Genomic DNA, 18,455 nt, shown 5'->3' on the forward strand with positions numbered 1-18,455 from the left:
TCTCACTGGTGAACTGTGGTATTTCTCACTTTTGGCTTGACAAAGACTTGTCATTTTAAACAGACATGCTCCTGGGTTACAATATTTATTTATAAATAAGCAGGACGTTGATAAAAACACCAAGGGCCATGCTGTCATTCTTAAGGAGTGGATTATTTCATTAGCATACATGATACATAATAGAAGTAACCAATATATGTATTTTGCAAGCTACGAATAATATTGCTTTTCTAAAAATGTCTGTTTCTTGGTAGTAAGTCAAAGCCACTGCACTGTTAGTCGCACTGGTTTTCACTGCACTCCCTGGAAATTAATCTACCCCAACTTCATCAGCTGCAGTTATCCACTGACTGCATGGCACTGCTGAAGCCTGCAATCAGCTTTTCATCACACATGACTATAGTGATAGCTTTATGCACACTAACACCATGATAGATGTTAAAGCAGTCTTCAGATCATTTTTGGTGAAATCAGATCCAAAAAACTGTAATAAATCACGTCAAAACAAGCTTCTTTCACACACAAAAAAAAGAGCTTTTACAAAAGAAATGCAAAAGAGATAATTTGCCAAATATTACATTTCATCTTGCTGATCACTTATACATAGTGATGGAGAGCCATCTAGTATTGCCTGTATTTCAACAACATTTGTTGTGCAATTCCAATGCAGAAGTGTTTTGTTTTGTTAAAGACTTCCTGGCACACTTAATGCCTTTTCTAAATAGTATATGATGAAGCATTTAGAATATGGGACCGATCACATACTGGGATAGTTCACATACAGGAACTGCACAAACTAATTTCCATTATCTGCAATGGTAAGTATATTCTGGCCATAATTTTTCAAATGCACGTCTGAAGGAGCATTTAACACTACTTCAGAAGGATTTTTATCTATCAAGTAACTGATGACCTGCCTCGTTTATGTCACGCAAATGTTATTGCTTGTTTATGAAACGTGCTTATTAGTGGTGATAGTTAAGAAACCAAAAGGCACTAAAACCAAGATGGATGCAACAGCAATTTCATCCTGATATCTGTGCTAATTTATACCAATACTTGCAAAATATGTCCTGCTAGCAAGGTGTCGTCTTAGCTCTACAACATAAAGACACTAGTGGTCTTCATAACTGCAGCCACCTGCCTACTGAGAAATAAACTGTTTAAGTCATCCTCTGCCAAACAGCTGCAAATGAACTTGAAAACCATCTGATTTCATCTGATTCACATCTGAGAATGTGAATTACTATTAAGAATGCCCAGAATCTTTAGTTACCTTGTTAAGCAGAACAGTTTTCTATTTTATATACTCCACAGTATTGGTTTTGCTAGATTTATATACTATTGTGCTGTTGCTAACAATTATACAACTTATTTGTCCTTCCAATTTTTTTTTTACTCCATTATTTCCACATTATCAAAATCTTATGACTATAGCTTGACACTGGTTTTCCTCAGCTCAGCTGCTGATTGTTGGCAGTGAGTTGCATAGTCATTAAGCAAGATTTGTGACAACTAGGAATTTGCTGAAAGGCCCCACATAACTCATGGTCATCACGTGGACTAAGTACTATCTGCTGGAGAACCAGACTAGCAATAAAAGCAACAGGTAAGTGTTAGCTTGTTCTTCTTAGCTCAGCCATAAGGAGTATACAATGGCTGGAAGCTGTTACAGGTCAGCACACAGCAGAAAGTAGCAACTACAAGATGCCAACAACATATGAAAAGATCCTCCAGAACATAACGTTAAAAAAATGAGGCGAATGATGGTAATAATGATCCTCTCCAAGTCAGTATCAAACCTCCTTAACATAAACAAGCCAAAACCCTAAAGATTAATTTTAAGCTCTAAAAGCTCAGTTTTCTATAATTATATGAATAGGAAATAAATTTGCAATAAGGTTTTTTGCAAGAAGGTTTTGAAACAACTGCAGTCCTGGAAATGCAGAACAAGATAGCGTTTCCTGCACTAATTACACTGTAAAGATATGTTATTCTGAAGGCTACATAAATGTCAATCATAGTCAAACATTCAAAGAGCAACATCAAGTATATAAAAATCATATAGGAATAAATATGCTTTCATAGAAAAAAACAATGAAAAGATACCCGACTTGCTGAACGTGAATACAGGTTTCGTAAAAGTACCTATGAGAAGATTTGATATGCCTGGTTTGAAAAAACATTCTGTGCATCAGCATCAAATAATGAAGCATAAACATGCATATACTGATACATAAACCCTAAAGTTCAGTTTTTCATTACATTTATTATGCTAAAAAAAGGCAAACCAACCTTGTCCTAATGTTTCCTTGCTTGTTTGTCCAGGTCGTCCCTTTTCTTTCTTACCAAACAAGCGTCCAATAGAGGATTTGATCCCCTTCTTTTTGGGGGCTTTATGAAGGGAATCTTGGCTACTATTGCTGCTACTAGGATTACTTGTTTGTCCATCTTGTGAGCCTGTTGAACTTCACAATTAAAAAAAAGAATCAAACTAATTTGCGTACAACAAACTCAGTGTCAAAACAGCAAAAGACAACTTGTTCCCATGTGAGTTATCAGAAGCTCATTCACTAATATCATCTGATTTTTCAGCTTTTAAGGAGTCTCATGAGAAAAAATGTATCTACTAAAATGCATGTCACTAAATAGAGAAAAACAGGGAAGAAAGGAAAAGATAAGAGTATTTATATATATTATAGTAAGCAATATTAAGTCAATTCTTATTTCAAGAAATAAGAATAAGTGTTTAAAGTGCAATTTAGAGAAGCCAAAGCTGACAACAAGTTCCTTACAAATTGATGCAGACACAAGTTTTAAATTACTTGAGTAGAATCCATCCCAAATACTTATGCACTTTGAAGAAAACAGACGTCAACTAAAACTATGGGGTCTAACTAGAATTATTTTTCAGGTTCTCTATTCAGAGCTAAGATGCAGTTTATGAAAGAAAGAATTCTGTATCTTTCCCTTCTGAAATTAAAACCCTATAGGCTGAACAGCCTTGCAGTTTTAAAATTTTATTTTGATAATGTGAAATAACAACTATGTTACTACTAGGTTTGACTCTTATTCATAGCCACTTACTTTCTTATGTCCCTGATATCTTCATGGCTCACTGTATGCAAAGCTCCTTTTTGGACTCTGTCCAAACGCAAAGATCGAGGTGAAGAAGGCGGGGATGTTTCACATTTTATTGTGGTTTTATCATCTCGTACCTCTTCTCTAGAAGCTGGAGACTAACGGAAAACAAATGAAAACTTGGTGTTAGCTGAAATACGCTAAAAACACAAAAGCAGTATTGGCGCCACACAAAAACATTAAAAGGAAAATCAGTGATTGTCATCTTAAGAGATTACTCTTGACCTTACCATTCTGCAGTTGCCTGGATTTTGTTTGACTTTCTTCTTAATTTTGTTACTTTCACTGACAAACTGCTAAATTTCAATCTAAGCTATTGAAATGAGCAAGTAGTAGCCATCTTGTATTGACTCTCAGATCTAAGAACTAAAGCAATGTCATCAGCTCCATGAGACTAACATATCTTACTTCAGTTATTTAAATAAGTGCAAATATAGAAAACCAAAAAGTCCTGGGAAAAGATGACATCTCATTTCACATTGTTACTTATTTAGACAACAAAATTACCACTTCTATGAAGCCAGTTTCTACACATTTGTGACCATAGCTTATCTCAAAGTCTGAATAACAAAAATTAAAGATTTATTCCCGCATGCACTAACAGATCTTTGAAATTAAATACTATTTTGTGAAGATTGCAGGATATCGATTACAGACAGAACGCAACACAGAAGTACCCCACACACCATCACAAAAAAAAAGAACAAATCCACACTTCCATTAAGGTAAACTGTTTTATGTTTAATATTAAAATTTATATAATTTATCTTTATTATTTGGTTAACCTGCAAATGCTGGGGAACAGGGAAGGAGATGAAAGGGAACATCAGTAGATAAACTAAAGATTTTACCTTTCTACGGTGCTTCCTTAAATCACTAGGCTGACAGATGCGTGCAAAAGATAGAAATTTGGAAAAGCAATATTTATTGTAAACTGTAGCACGAACTGAAACAACTACCACAGGCAAAATACATTAGGGAGAATTTAAACAAAATTACAGCAAGGGCACAGAGAGAGTATGAAGTACTCTTCAAATCAGACTACTTAAATATATGCCTGAAGATGGAAAAGGAAGAAAAAAATCAAAATTTATACTTGATTAATCAAGATTTATACTTGGTTACCTAGGTATATATAACATATACGCAGAAGTATAACACAAAACGCGTTATCTTTAACGAGAAAAACAGTAAAGCATATGGAGGCATGAGGCATTGCTTTTAAAACAGGAAAGGATTTCCAGTCATTTCTCTAGGACTCCCCATGAACAACAAACTACACAGTAGCAAAGCAGACCAAGTGTAATACCTTGCCTGCATTAGTTACATGCAACACCTTAGCCACTTCTGCAGTTATGCTACATAGCATAAGCAGCAGACATAAATTCAGTAACTGCGAAAGACAGAGTGCCAACAATAGGTCATTTCTATATAGTAACAATTATCTTCAAAAAAAGTTTGATGTGGAAAGTTTGACCCAGAGTCTACCGCCAGTTTTAGTTAGTCCTCCACCCACTCCAGAAGCACTGTATCTCACTTTTGGGGTACTTCTCACCTCTCCCAGCACACAGACCAAGATAGCAACCTTGGGTTATGTAAACAAGTTATTCAGGCTGATACAGACAAAAAATTTAGATTATTTGTTTAATAGTTGTAATTGTATTTGGCTACAAAGTACTTCAAAATAATATATTTTAAGATAAAACATTGTTCTGATCTAGTTTTCATGAAAATGGCTATTTAACTTATTTTTTTTTTTCCTTACATGATTTTTCTGTAAGAGAAGTACTTAGGAATTAGTTACCTCAACTACTTTTTACTGTGAAAAGCTAGTGTAAAGCACTCAACCTCTTGAAGTTTGTTAGTTTCTATAAAAGGAAGCTGTGCTTGGCTCTGGATATGTGACTACTAAACCTTTCGGTATCCGCATGCATTCATTTTAAAAAGCTGGATTTTTAAAAGCTGGCAAAAAAGTAGGTGGCAGAAATGCTTGTCTTTAAACACGCCTATTAGAGACCTAAATTACATGCATCAGTCTCTTGCAGTCTGTCTGCTGCTACAGGGTTGGATAGCATTCCTCGCCTACTGACTGTTACAGTAGAGGCATGATGCAAGTGCAGCAATCCAAGTCAATAACATAGTAAGTATGGTGTTACGTGCACAACTCTTAAGTACAGTCTTCGAATACATATGCAAGTCTGGACACAAACTTACATATATAAAACAAAAAAATACTTGTATCCAAGACACTTCTTAGTGAAGCATATTCCATATATTAAAAGAATCGAGGTTTGCCTAACATTATTTAAACAAAAAGGTGAAAAACTTGTATCTTGTTTTTACAGGTTGATTTACATGCATAAAGGATCTGCTAGAAGGATTAATCTTCCTAAGCAGTTGTAGGAAAGTCAAAAGAATGAATCCATCTTTCTACTCACTGAGCTCCTGAACACAAGCTGCCCCTAAGTCAGCTACTAGGTCTAAAGTATTTCTTTTATCTGTGTGTCTTAATAGGCTAGAATAAGACACTAGCACTCAGTATCATCACAGCTGTGATGTCTTCACAAACTTCAAGACTAAATGCCAGATAAGCAAAACACCTTCTAACTGGGTATTTAGCATAAGGGTGGACTGCTAAAACTTAAGTTTAAAACGGAGGGAGTAACAGGTTGCAGAGCCAGGGGTTGAAAAGAAAACATTTCTTCTGGGAAGATGACTGAAGAAAGACCATAACAAAGAGAGGAATACATAGGTATAAGATGTTGACCAAATAACGGACTTGACTTCTGAATGTTTTTAAGCTTTTTCTCCTAACCTTGAGATTTTATCTTACACTTTTTACAGAAGTTGGAAGAGTAGAAAAACAGAGAAAGGACAAATACAGCTAAGAAGCAGAGGAACTGGAAAAATCAAACATATTTGCTAGAGAATAGGCATATACTTCTAGAAAATTAAAGTTAATGGATACTTACCAGCGTCATGATACCTAGTCTGTCCACTTCCCGAGCTGGACTATGCGGAATACGCCTTGGCGTGGATCGGCCACTGCCAGGTGGGGAAGAACCAGCAAGTGAACCGCTTGCATAGGGGGGAGGAATGGAGCTCATGGACCGGAATCTGCCATGGGCATCCAAACTTCCACTACCCACTCTGCTTTCGATTTCCTCTGCACGCTGTTCTGTGTTTTCCTTTTCTTCTTGTATAAGCCTAGAAAAAAAAGGTTCCAAAGGCACGTGACATTCAAACAAGTACCATATAAACTGAATGTCTGATTCAAGAATTTTAGAAAGCAGCAGCACTTGGCAGACAAAACAGCCACACTGGACACCTTGCAATCTGATCTGAAAAAGGTGGTAAACACTTTTTCTGTCAAACTAGTAATACAATCTCTTCTACCACACTGAAGACAAAAAGCCTGAAAGAAGTACTTACGCATAAGCAAACTGTCAATTCCCACCCTTCCAACACCCTAAGGAAAGTGAATGAGCAACCACAATTCTGTGAGTAACCACATAAAAAGGACTTCTCGTGTCACAGAAACTCTTTCTAGAAAAGAATTGTAACAGTGGATAGACCATACCTAATCTCTTTGTTGATTGCATCCAACTGTTCTTGAAGCATCATGGCCAAAGTCTGAGCATCCGCCTGACCGCTTGGTGACAGCAGATCTACTGAACTAAATATAGTCTCCCTGTCATCCTCACCATCAGACACATCAACATCACTTTCAAATGCTTGTGCCACATTTGCCAATACGCTTGCTTGCTGGGCTCGCTCCCAGTCCTGCTCATTCAGAGTTTGAACCTGTTAAGAGAATCAAAATCCAAACTCAAGTAGGAATAACGTGATATTTCTACTGTTTTTCAAGAGGTTTTAAACAATTTTTTAAAAAAGCCAACTTACATGCTGAATGCATCCATCAAGACAGCAATGTTTAGAGAAATGTAAATAAACAAGCCACAATGTAGAAAATTTTGCATCTTACAGGTAAGCACAATTAAAAAGACAGCCCCAATAGATAAGTTAAAACATCACTATTTTGGTTATAGACACTCTAAATTACAACATAATTTTGCTAACAAATCCAATAAAAATTCTCAAAAGAGAATTATGTAATGAGAATTCGTATGTCCAGAAAGGGACTCAAATTGCTTGCAGGACAATAACATGTTAGATTAGTGAACAAAAGTTCAAATCCAGAAGTGTACAGACACAAAAGTAGGACTCTTTCAGATTATATTTTACAGGCATATACTTGAAACAAACTGGACTTCAAAATCCCCAAATTGCAGTCATTGGGCAAAAAAATTAGACTAGTAGCTGTGTATTAGTTATTGAAGCAGGATACCTAAACACCAGCAAATATAAAAAACATATTTTGATATATAAGATTTCAGCAGTTTTATTGCTGTATAATCAATTCTATTCCACCAACTCCTTGCAACAGGTCAGCCTTATCTAATCTACTTAGTTGCCATCATTTTGTTTTTAGAGTTCTACTACCTTTGAAGGTTCATCTCTGAGAGCTGCCAAACGCCCTTTCTGGGGACGCCTCAACACTGAGGAGGTGCCATAGGAGTCTGTATGACTGTCAGCCACAGATGATGTCATAGGGTATCTGAAATCTGGTCGGCTAAAACATAAAGAAACACTTTATCCTTAGGAAGGTGGGGGGAGGAGGGGAAACAAAACCAAGAAATCCACCCAAATGATTCCTGCTGTCCTACCAGTGACTTTTTTTTTTAAGCAGAATAAAAGCTGCTCTATAAAGAATATTTTATAGCTACAACTAATTAAAGTATTTTCAGCTATAACAAAGTTATGTTTAGCAGAGTGACTTTTAAAAAATTAGAAAAAAAATGAACATCAGTTAAGTGCTGGTACCTATGATGAAGTGATGTGGCTCTGAGTCGCACTTGGTCATTTTCAGCCCTTAATGCTTCAACATTTAATACAAGTTGATCCTGTAAAAATAAACAAAACATGTAACAATATGCTTTTAAAAAAACAGCATCAAATCCTGATTTATAAACTAACATTTAGTCCTTTGATCTCCTTTCTAAAAGAACTCAGGAGTAATTGATTTTGAAACATAACCTTGAACAACATAATGATTTTTGCTACACACAATACAGCACCATCACAAAAGGGCATCCAAGAATAATTCTGTTGCCTCTCTACACTGTGACGCTAGGTAACGACATACATATTTTAAAAACAGCTACTGCACAAAATTCACATGTTACTAACTTTACTAAAATTAAATTATATTTAATAAGAAACAAGATTTCTCAAGCTCTGTGCACAACAGGTCCTAAAAGCATCCACTTTTAACTCCAACATTCATACATGCTCTAGAAACTTGGAATTTAACAAAGCAATTTAATGAATGAGAAAACAATGAAAGATTAAGAAAAGTGGCTGACAATGAACATCTGTGCCTTGTGTGAAAACCGCTGGCCTACATAAACAAAAATTCAAAGCACATCCTGCAAAAAATTCTGAATGTGTTCTTCATTTTATTACAGAAGCACAGCCTCTACAGTTTGGCCTAGCTACTTAGACTGACTTGGGGAGATGCAATACACCTGTGATTTAATAAGCAATAACATGTATTATTTCAGAACAGTGTGACCACAAAATGAATCACCACTGCTTAAGGAAGCAAAGAAACGAAAGGCCCCACCATTATTATTCAAGTGAACTCAGTTACAGTGCTGGACAGTCACTATTGCAAGGAGCAGCCAAGCCTAATAAATATCTCTGTCCTTGCCCCCCACTTCTTAAAATTTTAAGAAAATTTTAATCAAACAAGCATTTTATGACATCCATTGCTTTAATATACTTATGGGAAAACACCCACCATTAAAAGTATTTTTCTGTTTACTGTTCAAAGAGATATGTACAACAGTACAGAAATTCTACGCAGTCTTCAAACTTTGGCAAATTGCCAATATATCCAGCCACTCTGCACGTTAAGAACTGTGTTAGGTCTTTGAGTAAAAAGCTGTATATAACCTGTGAAAGCATTGCAAAACTGAGGTACACAATACCACAAAATAAACAATCAGCCCATAAAATTACTATTCTTAAACAGACTTGGTAATGTTAAGCTTTACGGGGCAAATCAAATATGCTTCTGCTACGTAGCAATACAGCAATTATTTTTCAATATAACATGTCTGAAATGCGTAATATATACCTTTTCATGCTGAAGTTCCTCAATTTGTTTTTTCGCGTTTTCAATTTCTCGAATAAGTGAATTCTAAAACAAAATGTATCACAAATCATGTTACTTACAAAAGCTTACAACTCTTAAACCATAACCAAGATGAGTGCCAATAAATTTCAGTCACACCACACAGATGCATCTTAAGTTACAGACAGTTTATTGCTTATACCATTTCACTTTGATCACAGGTGAAAGTTTATCCTTTCAGGTCTACAGCCCCCTAAATAATGGATTTACTAATAGTACAAGCGCCATAAAAAATTAATACCAATACTAGCCTGTTACGCTCCGTTTGACAAAAATTAGTACAAAAAGGAATAATTATGCAGCTAAAATACTTCAAATTATTTCACTGATTAGTTACTAAGACATTACTGGCTATTATCGTTGGATTTTCATTTTGTATTCACTTGCCTGATCTAAGAAGTTATTACACAGCAATTTCTTGGATGCATGGTAGCTCCAGAACTGCATTGCTCACTGACTAATGGGCCTTCATTAACAGAGCTGTTTTCTTTGCAATTGTGCCATGACTTATAAACAAGTCCAGTAAAGATAAGACTACTACAATCTGTTTACTCAAAGCAGTTCCCAAATTCAGACTAAAAATCATCTGAGAGTTAAACATCTGAGAGCTACAATAATCAAAAAGATTGTCAACTATCATATTTGACCATGGTAAATGCTACCAAACAAAAATCAGAGGTTCCCCCTTCTAATAGTAAATTTATAACCAGCTCACTTTCTTTTCGCTTTCCAGTGCTGCCAAAAAGTTCTGCTAAACACTTTTCCTTGAGGTAAGTAACACCATTATTTGCATCTTAAACCTGTAATAAAGTTTCATAAGTGAACAAACAAATCATTCTGGGAAAAGAACCCCAATGATCAGAAGGAAGTCTTTAAATTTCACATGCATGTTTCTTTCCAAATTGTCATAAGAGAGAATGGAAGCCATACGGAGGATACTTTTGTATAAACCATTTCTTACAGGGAAGGACAAAAATTTCTCATTCATAACCATAGAGAGTTTGAGGGGTAAAGAGAGGCTAGGGTTAACCTTAAAATATCCACCCCAAAATGCAATCATAAAAAAAATGCAGTCACCTGCTTCTCAGAAATTGAACTTATAAAGACTAGTAGAGCAACCTTATCGATAAAGCCTGTAACAAGAAATTCAGAAATACTGGGAGCAGTTGGTGATCTTGAAAATAGTGATGTTTATTAAAACCCACAAGGCAAAAGTTTACATGCCAGATAACTGGCATCCCTGCCTATGGCAGGGGGCTTGGAACTATACAGCCTTTAAGGTACCTTGCAACTCAAACCAAGTATCAGTAAGCCCTATATTTGTTCTACACTACCAGATTTTTCTTACATCCCAGAGTACAATAGCACGGAAAAAAACCTCAATCTTTAATGATCCGAGGTGAGAGCAGTCCTAGAATTCTCAAAATACATGTTTAATACCTGACTGTTGGTTTAGGGTTGAGAACTGTGTAGACTTGAATCCATGAGAAAGTAAGTATCTATTGAAGTCTGAATACATCGTTACATGTTGCAATTAAAACATTCTGTTGTCATGACTTTAAAACAAAAGCCACTCAGCTTTTAACTGAGGCATTTCTCCTAATGGTCATTTCAGCCTCCAGTACAAAAAACTGCTTTTTAATCCAAGACAAAAAAATTCAAACTCAGCATTAAAGTGCTACTGTAAAAGGCTGTGGTGTTTGTTTCTTTGTTGTTGCCTGGTTTTTTTTTTGGGTTTTTTTTTTTTGTTTTGTTTTGTTTTTTTTTTTTTTACACAGAATAAGGGAATCCTTAAAGACAGGAATGAAAGAAAAGTCCATAGAAAGGACCTAGCTTGAAAAGCAAAAGAGGAAAAAAAGGGTAAATACATCACAATTTAAAAGCTGAACTGAATACAGGAAAAGACTGAGATGTGCGTTGACAGCATAGGGAGCATTCCCTTTAATCTGCCCATCTAGGAAAAAAATACAAGATTGTTTCAACTTGCAAGGATTCCACAATGATTCAGAGTAACCGACACAGACACAAAGCAGTGGGAAATAAAAGAAACTGAACGTTAAAAGTCAAAGTTCAAGTCCTAACTCTTCAGACTTCCTGTATTAACACTGGACAAGCCTATTTATGCAGTCCACACCAGTCAGATAAGGAAAAAGCTTCCTAAAAGATGGAAGGATAAAGCTTCCTAAAAGATGGAAGGATAAAGCTTCCTAAAAGATGGAAGGATAAAGCTTCCTAAAAGATGGAAGGATAAAGCTTCCTAAAAGATGGAAGGATAAAGCTTCCTAAAAGATGGAAGGATAAAGCTTCCTAAAAGATGGAAGGATAAAGCTTCCTAAAAGATGGAAGGATAAAGCTTCCTAAAAGATGGAAGGATAAAGCTTCCTAAAAGATGGAAGGATAAAGCTTCCTAAAAGATGGAAGGATAAAGCTTCCTAAAAGATGGAAGGATAAAGCTTCCTAAAAGATGGAAGGATAAAGCTTCCTAAAAGATGGAAGGATAAAGCTTCCTAAAAGATGGAAGGATAAAGCTTCCTAAAAGATGGAAGGATAAAGCTTCCTAAAAGATGTCTTCCCAATGCTAGTATAACGAAGACCTCCATTCCCCCCCCAAAAAAAAAGAATTTTAAGAATGTATTTTCAAAATCCATATTAAAATATCCCGCAACAGAAACTATTTTATTAATAATTTATAATTTATTTACTGAAGTTACACACACATTACAAAATACACAAATCACTACAGAACACTGAACATCTAATTAATAAATATGCTGGAATGTAACTTAATGTTACCTTATCTTCCAAGGCGGCCATCCTTTCCTTGAGATGAAGCTGAAGCCTTTCATTAGATTCAGAGAGAAGCTTATCCACAGTTTCTGACAAACGTTTATTATGCTCTTCATTCATCTTCTCTCTCTGCCTAGCCTAAAATATATAACAAAAATTGAAGTTCTTATGACAAAGTTACTGAAATCGTTTAAACTTACGTCTGTAATAATTTCCAGGTTGTGAAAAGTGTATTTTTAATCCAAATGTTTTTTTCTTTAATATAAATATTTTTTTCCAAAGCAATAGTGAATACTGCATGTACCTCCATGACTTTGTAAAGGAGTAGTATAAGATTGTAATAACTGTTCCAAGATCAGCTTGAAAATCTGAACTTACACTTTTCAAAACGGATCAGATTTTGGAACCAATTCCATTATTTATAACCTATAAATCAGTTTTTGCATGGTTGTTTCTTTCAGCAAGATTTTTGATCTCTTTATCAGAGATATGACTACCAATTAGGTATTTCCAGACTTATTTCAAACTGGCTAGGGACTTTTCAGCTTTTTCCTCAAGATTTGAAGTTAGTCACAGCAAAGGGGCTCAAATCTCCCAACTATAAGCCAACCTAAACATTGGCTTATTTTAGAGATGAGACATAAAAACAGCTTTGCTGAATGGTAAAAAAACATAAAAGGACTCTTTCAGCCTTGTTTCAGTGCCAAAAATATGTACTTTACCCTTTGCAGTTCTTGATTCTTTTCTTCTAACTGTGCTTCCATCTGTCTCAGTCTTTCTTCTATATTGCCATGCCTCTCTTCAGCCTGTCAATTTAAAAACAAAATTAGAACTTAAAAAATTTCAGAAGCATAAAAACATCGATGCCCAATAATGTATCTAACATGCTTTGTGCAACTGCCATTTATGGTAACATACAATGCAAAACAGATGGCTTTGTCACTAAAAGTACCTAGTGAGAGTTTGTATGTTAAAAAACAAAACAAAGCCTCTCACCACTAAATACTGCTAATCAACACTTACTTGAAAATGAGTTTGCAACAGCAGAAGTTCATTCAAATCCCCCAAAAACAAAACAAATCAAAACTAAACGCATTTCCAGCTTCTCCTCACTAGCCTAGACACTATAACCCTTTGTTATTAATCATGACAAAGCAGAAAGCAGCAAGCAGAAACAAGGACTAATATACAAATTCTACCTTCCTAAGCTTGGTGGTAAGTTCCAATACTTTAGCATCTTTAGCAGCAGAGCTCCCAGGAGACAAAAGGTCAGACTACAGAGCCAGTAAGGGATGGGAAAGATAACACGGAAAGAAATGAAACTTTATAAAGACACACGCACACAAAAAGGTTCATTTGTCGTCATTACACTTTTTCAGAATTCAGTATACCATTTGCAGTCATTTAAAAATCTTTGTATTAATGAATACCTTTACTTCCCTATCCCCAATTGCGTTAACACTTTGTTAACAGTAGAAGAAATTTGGTTTTCCCCTTCAGAAACTGTTGTTTTAAAATACTTTAATGCCTATTACTGAAAGAATTTTAATAAAAAGCAGCAACATAGCAATTCTTAGTGGCACCTTCATAAAGGAGTTACCAGAACAGACATTCAAATTCCAAATAGTAGAAATTAAAATACAGGACAAATCAGAGTGCATTCAAAGAGATGAACAGGAAACAGGAAGATACATTCTCTGAACTAGTTTGGGAAAAACTGAAACAACTTAAAAACAACACTAAGACTTCTGGTAGTAGGACACTGAGAAAACAAGTCTTGAGGACACTGTCCAGTTGTCTCACCTTTGAAAGTGCTGCAACTCTCTGTGCCAGCTCGGCTTCCACTTCTGGCAAAGTTTCAGCTTTTCTCAAAGTCTGCTGCAGCTTTTGCTCAGCTAGCTCCAGTCGCTCTTGCAATTGCCTGTTCTTGTCTTCACTCTACACAGGATTATGATCGGCAATGTTTAGTGTTAAAATAGTAATAATTTTGATCGAAGAGGAAGGTAAAAATGTGGATTACTGCCTATACTAGACCTAAGGACAACAAACTACCCAAAATTGGTTTCAAACATAGATGTGGCATCTTCCTCTTCATTACATGAGAGAACTTACCAAAAATTTTATTTATATATATATATACACACACACACATGTATGTATACATATATATATATATGTATGTATACATATATATGGGGGGATGAATACAACTTTTTTTTTTAATATATTAACATAGACATCTGTTGTTGACTAAGCATTGCCTGGCTTCCTTTGATTAGAAAGCGATTGGCTCAATAACCATTTCTGGTTTATGAAGCTGAACAAGTTCTCATGTGAAATACGTCAAATTTCTCCTGCGGTAAGGAAACATTTACATGCACTATAGGCTATAAAAGTAACTACACACTACACAAATGTTAAAACTTCTGGTTTAGAATGAGTAATTCTCTCACTTGAAACTGAAGACACATGTAACATAGAAATCCACAATTAAAGTGGACAGAAGCCCTGCTCCCACATGATCAAGTGCATCAAAATGCTTAAAATCCGCTTCCCTTCCCCAGTAAACTCTCTAATCTTGCCTTCCAGGGTAAAATTCAGCACAACACACTCCCTGCTGAAAAACAATCACCAGCAATAGTGCATTACAAATATATTCATCTTCCCAAAAGCAAAGTTAAGTGCCTTAGTATAGTATCTACATTTCCATCAGTATTATGCTGAGCAAAACGTACTTTTGTATCTTAATTAAAATATTTGAGCTTATTTCAAATTACAACCTGTCGATGCATGGAGTCTTTAGTGGCTATTTCATTTTCAAGTTTATCATTGAGGTCATGCACAGATGTAGCTTCACGTTGTGCGGCGAGGTAGCGTTTCTCAAGAGTTGTGATTCTCTCTTCCATGTCCTCCTTTTGGGCCATAGTCTACGCAAAACACAAGACAGAATCTAGTTATTAATATAGGAGATAATTATCTAGTGATCAAACTGGGCAGGTGGAAGGAATGGAGGTGGCGTGACAAACCAAAAAGAATTGGAAAGTAGTCTGTAACTTATGCTCAGAAGTTCAGTAAACATACCATTTAAAAAAGTTAAGATGACTGATCTTTATTTTATTACACTACAGATCTGCTACTTATCTTTCCAGTGGCACAAACAAATCTTTACTTCCTGGCAATGGTCAGATAGTGTTCTTGGAATTAACTAAGGTCCATTCCAATTTAATAAGGATACTTTTCTTCTGGAGTACACACTAAGACTATGACCTTAGAGATCAGTGATTGGTAACAGGAACTGCTAATCACACCACTGAAATTAAGTGATTCCTTAAGGTAATCTTCAAAAATAAAAAAAAACAACTTCATGAATGATGTCAACATTTATAAGATCAAGCATCTTTTCTAGCACCTTTCATAGTTAAAGTCCTCAATGTTAAATCTCTAGTTTAATAAATGTGGGAAATATCTGAAATCATACCATAGAATGGCATGGGATGGAAGGGACTTTAAAGATCATCTAGTTCCAACCTCCCCAACACTCCTCACTTTTCAAAATCAAAAAAGTTGAAAGAAGCAGAGAACATCAAGGTATAATTGTGTAATGACAAATTCTGTAAAGTAAATGCCCTTGTGACTACCCAGATTTGACAGTTTATTACTCACCTCTCGTACATCTCTCTGCAATTTTGTATTCATTTCTTCAGATTTTATTAAGTCTTTTCTAGCTGTGTCAAGATCTTCTTCCAGCTCTGCTACTCTACTAGACAAAGAAGTAAGACGTTCTTTCATTTGCGTCTGCTCTTTGTTTTGTTTATCTATGATGTCTTGAAGTTCAATTACTTTAGCGAGGTTTTCATCATGGCACAAAGAACCATCAGAGGATCTCTATTAAACAGGAAAAAATGTATTTGCATATGACACAGAAATTTGAAAAAACAACTGTTACTTAGCAGTAAACATCCCTCCCCCAAGATAATTCTTCTATTGGATAGGCTGCAAACAGTAAAATTGTGGTAACAGACTTTTCAATTAAATCTTCATTCGAAGTCTTTTATTATGGTTTAAAATTAAAATACTCTAGTTAATCACTAAAAAAAAAAAATCATACATTAACTGAAAAAGTAAAGGGCTCTACCTTCCCATTTGTAGTTGGTGTATTTTCTTGTTCATGATTTATATCCAGCATCCCATCTGGAAGTGTTTTTTTCTGATTATTTTGCTCTTTCAAAATCATTAACTAAAAAGAAAAGAAAAGCTTGTGTATGTTTCCAGTCAATTTATATCTCAATAATTATACAAGGAACAGCTGCAAAAGTAAGGGAGCAAAACCAATTGCCGATTCTACCATAAGGTATGTATTAATCTGACACAGGCACCCAAAAACTTATGCCATTACATCCTACAAGTTCTTATTTTAAAGCCGAAGGATCTTTTTGTCGTTTTGGTTGTTTGCCTTTCCCCCTGCCCTCCACCCCCATCCTCCTTTCTTGCTCTTTCAAAGTGACACAGTTGAAAACTGTAGTTATCCCCATTTGGTAAAAAGAATAAAAACACAAGAAGTGGAAAAAAAAAATTTAACAACTCAAATTACTGTGTACAAATATTGTTTAAACACCTACAATGCACACCTGAAGATTTCTTTTAAAAATAAACCTACCTCTTTATGCGTAGTACCTAGTTCTTCTTCCAATAAGCTACATCGTTCAAGTGCTACTCGTAACCTCTCCCTTACCTGAAAGAATCATTTGAAATAATTTGATATCTCTGAAATTAGGAAGAAATAAATTTCATGCATCACCATACCACCATTCTCTTTTAGATAATAAAGGTTTTATTACCATTTAACTTAGAGACCAGCTTAATCTTTAGTCAATAGCAAATACAAGACACTCCAAAAGACTTTCTAGATAAACAATGCATATCTTAAAATCTAGCTTTTTTGTTGTTGTAAGCAAATTATATCTCAACATGACCTGTACATTCACTTAACATATCCCGAATTTGCCTATCCTTTTGAAAGCCACAAAGTGTGTATACTTTTGCTTATTCACAACAAGGAAGGGACAGAATTTTCCTTAACACAGTTTGCAAGACTTTTATATAAAGATCACAAAAGTTGTTTGGTAAACTACAAATTTGTAGCAAAATTCACAGATGTTATATTACCCCTTTCATAGCCTGCTGCCAACATCAGGCACAATGCAAGGGCGAAGCTCCTTTAATTCAGCCTTATTTTTATAAGACAGCATAAGCAGATTCCTTCCTTCCTGTTCTCCCTAGTCCACTTCCTATATTACATAACACCAAAAGGCTAAAACCTGATATTATACAGATAAGTAAATGTATGCATTTGTACAACAAATACAATGCACCTGAACCATCCTTGGTTTACATTAGAACAGTTAATGGAATACAGGAATAAATTCCAGCACCTTGCTGCAGCACAATATTAATTTAGGAGAGCAGTTTCAAACGCACTTATAACACAGCCACCATCTTATTATAGAGAAAAGTTCAGAGAACCTGTCTTCTACAACTTCAGTACAAACAACTATGGTCCATAGAAAAGAAAGGGTGGATAGGATGAGATGACATTAGCTAGCATATTTCATTACCTTTTCATCAAGGGCTTTATGGTGTTCAAATAAAGATTTTAGTGCTTTGAGAACTTCTACTTCACTAGAAACTCCTGCTGGAGACTGAGCTTGTCTCTTTACAACAGTCATTCTGAGAGATCGCTCATGCCTGGAGACAAGACATTCCAAATGTTCCAGTAATAGCTAAAACAAAAAACAACAATGTTTATTCCTGTTCGGAACAGCTGCAGAAAGCTTTGCCTCCTAAAACGCCACATTTTGTATTCTAAACTTCAAATCTGAGAACCGACAACTATTACATCAAGTATAAAGACTCATTTTTAACATTTTGCCCATATTAAAAGTGCTATCAGAGTAAACAATGTGCGTTCCCTTTTGGTCTATCTTTTAAATGAGGCTTCTACTTAACTGGGTCTTTCCAGTTCCTCCACCAATCTGAGGAGCAGAATGCTTGTAGAAAGGATACACACAGGAAATACTCTAAACTGGACAGCAACTGCTCTGCTGGCAGCTGTGTAAGCTGCTAGATCAGACAGCCTGCCTGCTCTACTCCTCTGCTCCCAAGTAATGTATGATTTCAAAATTGTAACTAGAAGAGAGCTGAGTGACAGATAGCAGTGCAATCTTACAAGCCTTTCTGGATTCTGCACAGCAGTATTTGGAGCTATACA

The 18,455-nt window shown here is 35.5% G+C and overlaps 1 protein-coding gene across 5 annotated transcripts in view; it reads right to left on the bottom strand.

Moving 5' to 3' along the window:
• PPFIA1 (PTPRF interacting protein alpha 1) overlaps positions 1-18,455 on the bottom strand; it is a 59,067-nt gene that overhangs the window by 18,984 nt on the left and 21,628 nt on the right. For 4 of the 5 annotated variants that reach the window (XM_083839368.1, XM_083839367.1, XM_083839366.1 and 1 more), the window contains exons 4-18: positions 17,803-17,967; positions 16,845-16,919; positions 16,323-16,424; positions 15,851-16,072; positions 14,968-15,114; positions 13,991-14,125; positions 12,910-12,993; positions 12,194-12,325; positions 9,344-9,406; positions 8,026-8,105; positions 7,645-7,774; positions 6,722-6,945; positions 6,114-6,348; positions 3,088-3,239; positions 2,296-2,468 (exon numbers count right to left, since the gene is read on the bottom strand). In XM_083839368.1, the coding sequence (XP_083695494.1) occupies positions 2,296-2,468; positions 3,088-3,239; positions 6,114-6,348; positions 6,722-6,945; positions 7,645-7,774; positions 8,026-8,105; positions 9,344-9,406; positions 12,194-12,325; positions 12,910-12,993; positions 13,991-14,125; positions 14,968-15,114; positions 15,851-16,072; positions 16,323-16,424; positions 16,845-16,919; positions 17,803-17,967 (2,119 nt within the window). Of the gene's footprint in view, positions 1-2,295; positions 2,469-3,087; positions 3,240-3,992; positions 4,023-6,113; positions 6,349-6,721; positions 6,946-7,644; positions 7,775-8,025; positions 8,106-9,343; positions 9,407-12,193; positions 12,326-12,909; positions 12,994-13,386; positions 13,462-13,990; positions 14,126-14,967; positions 15,115-15,850; positions 16,073-16,322; positions 16,425-16,844; positions 16,920-17,802; positions 17,968-18,455 lie in introns of all 5 variants that reach the window. The other variant, XM_083839370.1, reaches the window with a different exon arrangement.

The sequence above is a fragment of the Anser anser genome (genome assembly GCF_964211835.1).
Source record: "Anser anser genome assembly, chromosome: 5".
Taxonomy (NCBI): Eukaryota; Metazoa; Chordata; class Aves; order Anseriformes; family Anatidae; genus Anser; species Anser anser.